The sequence below is a fragment of the Schistocerca cancellata genome, chromosome 9 (assembly GCF_023864275.1).
Source record: "Schistocerca cancellata isolate TAMUIC-IGC-003103 chromosome 9, iqSchCanc2.1, whole genome shotgun sequence".
NCBI classification, from domain to species: Eukaryota; Metazoa; Arthropoda; class Insecta; order Orthoptera; family Acrididae; genus Schistocerca; species Schistocerca cancellata.
The window spans coordinates 139,924,819-139,935,525 of NC_064634.1; the positions used below are offsets into that span (position 1 = coordinate 139,924,819).

The 10,707-nt window shown below is 41.4% G+C and overlaps 1 protein-coding gene across 1 annotated transcript; it reads left to right on the forward strand.

The window, feature by feature from the left end:
- The first annotated feature begins 4,206 nt into the window (after positions 1-4,206).
- LOC126100853 (uncharacterized) lies at positions 4,207-6,367 on the forward strand. Its single transcript, XM_049911522.1, has 3 exons — positions 4,207-4,446; positions 4,613-4,795; positions 5,725-6,367. The coding sequence occupies exons 1-3, from the start codon at positions 4,207-4,209 to the stop codon at positions 6,133-6,135; spliced, it is 834 nt and encodes a 277-aa protein (XP_049767479.1). The 3' UTR covers positions 6,136-6,367.
- The last annotated feature ends 4,340 nt before the right edge of the window (positions 6,368-10,707 follow it).

The following is a 10,707-nucleotide window of genomic DNA, read 5'->3' on the forward strand; positions in this document are numbered from 1 at the left end:
TTTTCACATGAAACAAAGAGAACAATGTAACAAATGACAAACTGAACAACGTCCTGTCATGGTCGCCAATATAAAATAAATAAAATAAATCATATTATTTAAATATTAATTTTATTCTATCTGTATGATGGTGATTGTGATTGTAATTGTAATAAGTATTTGCTTATCTGGAACGTGGACGTTTAATTATTCGGTATCAGACGCTTGACAATGGCTTTCTCGTAAAGGCAATGTTACTCGTAGTTGACCGTGAAATAAAACTGAAATAATCGGACTTCGTAAATAAATCGTTTCCAAAGACTGCTGCGGTAGGTGCGGACTCATAATCTAAATCTCAATATTTCAATAATTTGCCAGCCATGCCAATACGTCGTACAGAGGTGATTGTCTACTAAACATAAAAAAGTTACACAGTTAGTTAAATCGGATATATTCAATGAATAAGCCTACAGTTCATAATCCTACTTACTTTTATAAATATAAATTCTTTACAGAATCGAGTGCCTAGTCTGGTTGCAACTCGCAGTATTCTTCTATAACATGAAATATGGCGGTGTGCCAGACAATAGAATAAAATACGTGCTTCTCGCACCACTTCTACCAGAGCTCTCTTTTCTTAATCAAACATTAGAGTAACGTAATTGTGCTTTTGTTTTATCAGCGACACAGCGCTGCAGTTGTGTGCCATAGGCTTTATTTATTTGTCACTGATTACTTATTTAATTAATATTTCGCGTTTCCGAGGAAACCCACGCTCGGCATGCAAATGTGCCTTTATAATTCCCATGCCACGCATTTTGCGGTCGAAAGCGACAGCAACAGGACGACCTTCCTGCCAGTCTTTGACACCGCTAACATCCCACGAACGCTTCAGCCCTTCTCTAAGGACATCGTGCGCTAGCAACCCAACTGAATGTGGTCGCACCCTTTTGGGTGTACTGCGAGCGCAATTTTACTCTGGTGGACAATATGTAACCACAAGGGCCATTCAAAACCATTCGATGAAATTTGAATGCGATCCGAAACAGCTAATTGTTCTTATGCTGTTACAGACCTCTTGTTTTGCGCCCTCCTGTAGAGTGATCACGAGAGGGAGCAACATTGACACAAGCATGAATAAAATGACAAAGCATTCCTGTAAGACCTGTTGGTTCTGCAGTACTGCCAGTGCCACCAGCCGACGTTTGTTGGGCACTTTAAAAATATACCTCACGATCTGCTAGTAGGAATGCCGCAGTAGAGAGGAGTCAAATGATAGCCTTGGCCACCATTGACCAGACGTTTTCGATTGTTGAGAGATCTGGAGAATGTGCTGGCCAGAGCAGCAGTCGAACATTTTCTGTATCCAGAAAGGCCCGTACAGGACCTGCAACATGCGGTCGTGCATTATCCTGCTCAAATGTAGGGTTCCTCAGGGATCGAATGAAGGGTAGAGCCACGGGTCGTAACACATCTGAAATGTAACGTCCATTGTTCAAAGTACCGTCAATGCGAACAAGAGGTGACCGAGACGTGTAACTAATGGCACCCCATACTATCACGCCGGGTAATACGCCAGTATGTCAATGACGAATACACGCTTCCAATGTGTGTTCACCGCGATGTCGCCATCACGGATGCGACCATAATGATTCTGTAAACAGAACCTGGATTCATCCGAAAAAATGACGTTTTGCCATTCGTGCACCCAGGTTCGTCGTTGAGAACACCATCGCAAGCGCTCCTGTCTGTGATGCAACGTCAAGGGTAACTGCAGTCGTACGCAGCTCGTGGTCGTGCGGTAGCGTTCTCGCTTCCCGTGCCCGGGTTCTCGGGCTCGATTCCCGGCGGGGTTAAGGATTTTCTCGGCCTCGTGATGACTGGGTTTTGTGTGATGTCCTTAGGTCAGTTAGGTTTAAGTAGTTCTAAGTTCTAGGGGACTGATGACCATAGATGTTAAGTCCCATAGTACTCAAAGCCATTTTTGCCATAACCGCAGCCATGGTGTCCGAGCTAATAGTCCATCCTGCTGCAAACGTCGCCGAACTGTTCGTGCAGATGGTGGTTGTCTTGCAAACGTCCCCATCTGTTGACTCAAGGATTGAGACGTGGTTGCACGATCCGTTACAGCCATGGAGATAAGATGCCTGTCATCTCGACTGCTAGTGATACGAGGCTGTCGGGATCCATCACGGCGTTCCGTATTACCCTCCTGAACCCACCGATTCCATATTATGCTAACAGTCATTGGATCTCGACTAACACGAGCCGCAATGTCGCGATAAAATAAATCGAATTCGCGGTAGGCTACAATCTGACCTTGATCAAAGTCGGAAACGTGAGGGTACGGATTTCTCCTCCTGACACGAGGCATCACAACAACGTTTCACCAGGCAACGCTCGTCAACTGCTGTTTGTGTATGAGAAATCGGTTGGAAACTTTCCTCATGTTGTAAGTTTGCTGTTTATGTTTTCTTATTGGCAACGTTACGTAGCGCTCTCTGTATGAAAATCACTGGCTGTGCTGTGTGCAGTATGTCGCTAGTTTGCATTGTTGCCTGCCATTGTTGTCATGAACTGCTATAGCTGGATGTGAACAGCAGATAGCGTTGGGCAGTTGGAGGTGAGCCGCCAGCAGTGGTGGACGTGGGGAGAGAGATGGCGGAGTTTTGATAATCTGTAAGACTGAATGTCAATTATGAATATTAAGGTAAATACATTGTTTGTTCTCTATTAATATCTTTCATTTGCTAACTATCCCTATCAGTAGTTAGTACCTTCAGTAGTTTGAATCTTTTATTTAGCTGGCAGTAGTGGCTGTTTTGCAGTAGCTTGAGTAGCGAAGATTTTTGTGAGGTAAGTGATTTGTAAAAGGTATAGGTTAAAGTTAGTCAGGGCCATTGTTTTGTAGGGGTTATTGAAAGTCAGATTGCGTTGCGCTAAATAATATTGTGTGTCAGGTTAAGCACAGGCTTGTATAATTGTTCTAAGTGGACGTTTCACATGTAAAATTGTTCAAAGGGGACGTTTCAATGTCAGCACGTTGTAGGTTTCGCCACCGGCACCAACCTTGTGTGAATGCTCTCAAAAGCTAATCATTTGCATATCGCAGCATCTTCTTCCTGTGGGTTCAATTTCGCGTCTGTAGCACGTCATATTCGTGGTGTAGCATTTTTAATGGCCAGTAGTATATTACATTTTTAGTCACAAAGAAGTAATTCAAGTAAAGAAGTAACTCAAAGAGGGGAGGAACATAGCTTTTTTATGTGGAGATAGATTTAATAAGTGATGAGAGAGAAGCTGTATTTACTGTTTGAATCTAGTATCTACAACGAAAATTTTATTTAACAAAGAACAGAAAGGAAACTGAGTTTGGTGACTTAATAGTATTCTGTTTCATGTGTTTGTTGTTTTCCCGCTCAGTATTAAGTGATCAGACTCAGTTCCTATTTCCCCTTTGTTAAATTAAGTATTCGTTATTAGTAGACCTACTAAATTCAAGTTGTAAATTCAATTTATTTCTCGTCAGCTGTTAAATCTATCTCCACGTAAAAAACTTTCTCGCCTCCCTTTTTTAGTTAATTTAATTGTTTCTTTGTGACAAAAATTTTCGTGTGCAGACGTTCTGCGCCATTTTATATTTCTGCACAAGTAATGTTTGTGTAAGTCACACATAATTTTGTCTGTGCCTGCGTTATTCAGTTGTCATCTGAAGATGGCTTAAGAAGCCGAAATCTGGTTCGTGACCAAGTACATACAATTTTGCAGAGCTTTAGGAAGTCTTTCCTATTTAATATGATTTTATTAAGCTTGACCGCTAGTTACAATAAAGAAAGCAATAGATACAACGAAAAAGAAACTATCGAATCCTTGCTTACGATTATCGTGAGTAAAATTAAGTCTGAAATTGTGACTCTTGACGCGAGAAGAAACATATACTTTTTGCGCCGTTTTACCTTCTTTAACACGACAAACACACTTATATTAGGCCGGTATTACACTATCAAATTTCTTTGTCCAATATCTTTGTCCAATATCTTTGTCAAAGATTTTTGATAGTGTAATAGGGATCTTTGACAAATGTCGTCCAATATTTGATCAAATGTAGGACGAGGCCGTACATTTGATCAAAGAAATCGCTTGTCTTCTGTTCACTGCAATGCGACTTGTTACCACGCGGAGCGCCAGCATCGCTGGAGCGTTCTGTCATCTTTTGTGTTTATAAACATGGCTGCTAAATACAATTGGTGTGTGGCGTCTACCACAAAATTAATAGAGATGTATGAAGCGGATGAGGCACTTTATAATGTGAGGCACCCTGATTACAAAAATAGATTGAGAAGATTGGAGAGCTATAAAAATATAGCGGAGGTCATTAGCCGTGACATACGGCCTGGCTGTACGGTAGAAGACATTAAGAGGAAGATCAATGGCCTCCGTACTAGCTACGCGTGCGAGAAAGCAAAAGTACGTATTGACATATTCATTTATATTTATTTATGCAAGTAAAGTTTACATGTCATACAAATGATTAGCATTAGCATTAATTTGTTCACTGCAGTGACTTGAAGCATACAATAATGTTTACGTAACCTACAAGTAGTTTAAATTACTTTCATTATTAATATTGCAGATGCATAAAAGCAAAAGTGGAGCCAGTGCGCAGGCGGCGTACACACCACAAGTGTACTGGTTCCAGATGCTTAAATTCCTCGACCAGTCTACTGAGGCCGACGATAGTTTGTGCAACCTGGAGAGCCCTGAAAGTGAAACGGGAAGTGAACGTGCCACTCCGACATATGAGGAGATGAGTGCGGTATGTACATTTGTTTACATTTTACGTTACTAAATGTGATTATCTTGCCAGGGCACTTTCCCAGCGCCATTGTAAAATGTCTTAAAGTATTCCCTAACTGCTCTCCCGTGTACTGTACGTCCAGAAGCAGCTTGGCAAGCAATTGGTTCCATTTGCTGTAGGTCCTCAATGCTTTGTGTCTCAAGATAAGTGCAGTCTCCTACTACGGCAGACACTGTTTCCTGACGAGTGTACAAGTGTTTTCTTCTCTCAGTTAACAAGTTGTGCAATGTGCAGGCAGCCAGTGTTATTGTGGTAACTTTTTCAGGAGGCAGATTAATAGTAGTAAGAAAAATCCTGAAACGACTTGCAAGAATGCCAAAGCTGCTCTCCACTAATCTTCTCCCTCGTGACAGTCGGTAATTGAAAACCTTTTCTTCTTTTGTGATTCCTTTTAAGGGGTATGGCTTCATAATGTTATAACTCAGTGGAAAAGCGTCATCTGCCAGTACTACCATTGGAGTTGTAATGTTTGTGTTCCCAAGCTTCCTGCCATCAGGAATGTTGAGCATAGATCGGTCAATAAGACACTCACGTAGTTTGCTTTTTGAAAACACTCCAGCATCACCAACACGCCCATTAGTTCCTACATCTACATACAAAGATTTGTAGGAAGCATCTACCATGGCAAATAAAATGATACTGTTGAAGGATTTATAATTGAAAAAGTGAGATCCACTAGCTTGTGGACATTTAATACGAATGTGCTTTCCGTCCATTGCTCCTATTGTATTATAACAGTTCCACTTCTTCTCGAAATCCTCTGCAATTTGCTCCCACTCTCCTCTGCTTGTGGGTACCTGTAAATAAATAAGATTTATGTATGTGCAAGGAAGTACGTAACAAGCAAAGAGGTACGTAACTAATAGCTTTTTTCTTTTATTTCATAGCATGCGGTACAAGAGCCTGTCGCATGTAGCGAGGCTCAGCCACAGCCCCTGCGTCAAGAGCGGCCTCCCACGAAAAGGAGGAGAGCCACGCCTGACGTGGCCACAAATGTAATGGTGGAGGCCACCAAGACACTTCAGGCTGTGGCTGATGCTGCCAGATCCATGCCTGTCCAAGAAGACCGCTACGGCACCCTTGGCGCCCACATCGCAGCAGAACTGCGTGAAATGGAGAAGGTGGGCGGCAGGGAATACACCACTGTCACTGCGCACAGTCTGCAGCGGACATTAATGGACAGGTGGGATTTGCTGCATGCGACAGCCCGGGCACAACAAGCACAACCGTCCACCTCAGGTTATATCCAGGCTGCCTTGCAGCAGGCTGGAATAGAGGATGAAGACTCGATGTTATAAATATAAATATATATGTGTGTATTATTTTTGTATCTCTCCAATCTTCTTAATCTATTTTTATAATCAGGGTGCCTCACATTGTAAAGTGTCTCATCCGCTTCATACATCTCTATTAATTTTGTGGTATCACACATCAATTGTATTTTGCCATGTAAATAAAGTTACATAAATAAAGTAATAACAATTTATCTTCATGAACATAAAGTGTATCGAACATTTATTTACCTTCAGACAATGGTCCTTTAGTGCTTTATAAATTGCTTCACAAGTTTCAGGTATTATTTTACTTAATGTGCATTGTGGAATTCGAGTGCTGTACTGTAAGCTAGAGTAACTTTCTCCTGTAGCAAGGAATCGTAGTGTTACTGTGAGCCTGTCTTCTGCAGATATAGCAGTTCTTAGGTGCGTATTGTGTTTTGAGATATGAGGAATCACTTCACTGAGAACATACTGAAATGTATGCTCATCCATTCGCAAAAAATTGATGTATGACTTTACGTCTTCCACTATTAGCTCACGTAACAAGTTTTGCTGAATGCTTTTTTCGTCTCGTCGTGAAACCCACGGCTTCACCCAGGTACGTTTCCTTTTTTTCACCCGCTTCTGTATCGCATGTGATTGTGCACTCACAGCAATTGTAGCACAAGCAGCAGCTGCTGCAGTTAATAACAACAATTTGTTTTTGTCAGCCATCTTGAACTTTGACGAAAACTTTGATGATAGTGTAATACCCCTTCTAGCGCTACGTCAAAGATCTTTGTCCAATATATTGGACGGAATATTGGATCACATCTTTGATCAAATATTGGACAAAGAAATTTGATAGTGTAATACCGGCCTTACGCTTATTTATGGAAACACTTACAACGGCAGTATTATAAAAATCTTGCAGGCGCGTTGTTACCAGCCCAGACAAAAGCAACGAACAGTAACACATAAATAAATGTTAAAGGAAATACGTACTGAATATCATGACAGTGCTTGCAACGGCTGAATTCTCTCTTGGATTTTCACATCGAAACTAATGATTTTTTTTAGAATTTAACTAAAACATACCATGCGGAGACAGGAGTGATCTAAAAATCAGCCCAAGAAATATGCGAACCTGGTCACGTCTTACATGGAAAATAAAACAGGCTGTTTGTGGATGGTCATGCTAAGTCATAACATTGACTTCTTGATTGACTTCGCATAGCGCTATAGCAAACGTAGGACCACCCACGTTTTTATTACTGTTTTTGCAATACTGTATGTCGTCATTCCTTACGCCGCATATATAATGAAGAGAATAAATGCAAATCCTAGATTTTCTCATTATTATCTCTAAGTTGTTCTGTACATTCTGATTTGGTAGGCTTTATAGAGAGTGAAAATTCTGTATCTTACAAACATTCCTAATTTAACGTACCTGGTTTTCCAACTGCAAATGTGTCATGTAACAAAAAGTCCTTGGAGATATGTAGCTAATATATCTGCTCAGTGAACTCCTTTCACCGTATTGATTTCCCGACGTCTTTGAGTACAAGTAATATACGGTCCTGTAGGCTAGAGACGTGTATTAATGCCGCTTTTCGCAACAGGGAGTACGCCGATTGGCGATTATGTGCATTGGCGTCGAGTAAGAGAACCGGATATTCTCTCACGGTTATGAACGCTGTGTACTTGCGCTCTTACCGGAGCCCTCATTGCGTATGCGTTGCACAAAGTTCATTAATGTCGTTCGTATTGCGAGTACCGTTCCGTGAAGACGGATGAAGATGCACGCTAGGGGTAGCCACTGCGCTATGACGCCATCTGGAGAGGTTCTTTGCGGCGTCGTGAGCGCAGCTCGACGCAATCTGGCGGCCTCACACACGCCTACACGGCTGGTGACACGGAAAGTGGCCGGGGATTGCTGTATAGTAAGCCTTAACGGTGCCGCGAGCGTTCTGCGGGAACGCGGATGTGAGGCAATACCGGCTACAGGCGAGACGCGGATACTGATCGATGGCCGCATCGCTGAGGGACGCATCGGCTCGTAGCATCCTGCCTCCAAGATGGCGTGAAGGGAAGTGCGTGTCGACAATGAGTCACAAGGAAAAGCTACCCTGCAGTCCTCCTTTACTGGAGCACGGATGACGCACCAAAACTTTACATTCGAAAATCGTACAACCTGTACGGAGTACAGACATTGAGCGCGTGCCATATTAAAACGGTATGTACGGACCGTCACTCGCACCCATCATCTTGCCTCACCGACTGAGCTATCCGGACAAGATTCACAACCTGCCCTCGCAGTTTCGCTTTCCACAACTTCACTTCCGCTGGTACATCTCTTCTAGTAGTGAAAGGTAGGATGGCTCGTCGCGCGAGGTACGTGTGAGAACTTCTGTAAAGTGTGGAAGACAGGACACGCACTGAAGGAAGTGAAGCTACGAGGAAGGGTCGCGAGACGTGCTTGGATAGCTCACTCGCTATCATCAGCGGTACAAGGCTCATTTTGAAAAATTCTTTAAGTCTCCGCTATTGTAAACGACACACAAGGACCACGCGACACGACTCAACTAATGCAAATTACGTTAGTGCTCAGAGTATTAATACGTTAGTCGACCTCTGCCGGACGGCGATCCTCCTAAAACTGATCATCGAAAAATGGATTCTGAATTTATATACAAACGTAAGTTTATGTCAATTATTCTACAATTTTTCAGGATGAAAAAACTAGACATGATGAGGCAATGATGAAGTGAATGACAGAATGTCGAGACATTCATTCCGGTCGCAAACTGATCTCTTCCTCTCTTCACTGTAATTTGTTTACAACATTTATATTAAACTTCCGACTCATAATCACAAGGGAATCAGCTTTACACCTGCAGAAGTCGCAACATTACGCACTTCACGAACTTAATTTTATTTCCCTTTTCCTATTTCATTTATTTCACTTCTCATATTTCTAAAATGTTTATCGCAAATCAGTCTACAGATTTCGTCTCTGAAGACGACTTTTTACAGTCCAAGTAAAAATTTCGCTTCTTTGTTAAGAAAAGAGGTTGACCTTCTGGTTTTGCAGTTCCAGGTAAGAACGTTAATGGCACAGAAGCCAGTCAGAGAAGGCAGGATATCGGCGAACGTAAGGATGGGCTGAAGGGGAGTAAAAGGTAAATAAAGAAATACAGGGAAAGAAAGATAATGCGTAGTGCAATTAACAAAGTCGCAGAGTTACATAGCGAATCGTGAGGAGTAAATAGCTCACGTCCCACTATAGCAAAATTTTTTCACCTTCGCATTTTCTAATAAAATTGTGGAAAAAATATTCAAATAAATTAAAATGTCGCTAAAGGACTTGCCGGCGAAAGATAAGGCCCTGAGTTTCAAGTTCTGATTCGGCATACAGTTTTAATCTATCTAGAAATTTCAAAAACAGATCACACTCTACTGCAGACTGAAAAATTCGTTCTCGAAAGGGTCCTCTAGGCTTTTGTGAAGTCTGGGACATGAGGGAGAGGTAATGGTGGAGGTAAAGCTGGAAAGAACATTTCGGTTGTACTGGAGTTTATTTTCCGGCGCCGAGAACATTACGGTATATAAAGGTAACGCTACAATTTCTGAAGAAACGAGAGGCAGAGTAAATGAAATGCACCCAAAAATTCAGTTTAGAACGGAACGCGAAGCGGAAGAGAACAGTTAGAGTAAATTATTTAAAAACTTGATCGTGAACATTGCTTTTCAATCTATCGAAATCTAACAAACCCAAACGACATCACAACTGCATATCCTAATCATTTGATTCGACATAAGCATGTCTATTTCTACAGTGTGTTACGTAGAATTCTAAGACTTCCTGCAGATTCTGAAGAAATCAAGAAAGAGATACTGAAGTAGGCAGTGTTTGCCAATAATTAGAACTGGCAAATCTCAACAAATCAAAATAAGTGAGACAAAGGAGAAAATAACTACAATGACATACACTAGGCCTGGATCACATAACAATGAACATATTTTACGAAAATATAACGCATTCTAGGCACGCAGTAGTCTAAAATTCAAAATAATGGGATACTATTACACCTAGAACAGATAACTTCTCAACAACTGGACTTTACAAAATTGGATATCACTACCAAAAGAAAGAGTACAGAAGGAAAACTGGTAGGCTCTTCGACATTAATTTCAAGGGACATATGTACAAGAGCAACAAATCGTCAATGGTAGCTTCATGCTAATAAGTAAATAGATAGTATTATTAACAAAAATGAAAATTAAATTAATCTGCACGAAGTTGTTGAAGGAAGAAATCTATACATCCTTGAGGGACTGGTATTGCTAAACGAAAGCCCTTCAAAAATATGAAAGGCCAGGGCGTTCATCTGTTCCACGAAATAGGGCAAAAATAGCATTTACCAATATTTTTATCTAAAGCTGCGCATAACTGTTGTGTCACAGAACTGGAAGCTCTTGCTTTAGTTTGAGCTTTCAGGAAACTTCATTCCTACTTATATGGTAGAAAAACAGAAGTATACACTGATCATTTTACGCTTTATTTCTCTTGCCTGAGAAATTAACCCAAGGGCACTTACCATCTTAGGCCTT

Bases quoted from the DNA above. Each gene is read 5' to 3' on its own strand.
- LOC126100853 (XM_049911522.1), top strand. From the start codon at position 4,207: ATGGCTGCTAAATACAATTGGTGTGTGGCGTCTACCACAAAATTAATA. The intron at 4,447-4,612 runs GTACGTATTGAC...TTAATATTGCAG, and splicing joins ACGCGTGCGAGAAAGCAAAA to ATGCATAAAAGCAAAAGTGG. The intron at 4,796-5,724 runs GTATGTACATTT...TTTATTTCATAG, and splicing joins CATATGAGGAGATGAGTGCG to CATGCGGTACAAGAGCCTGT.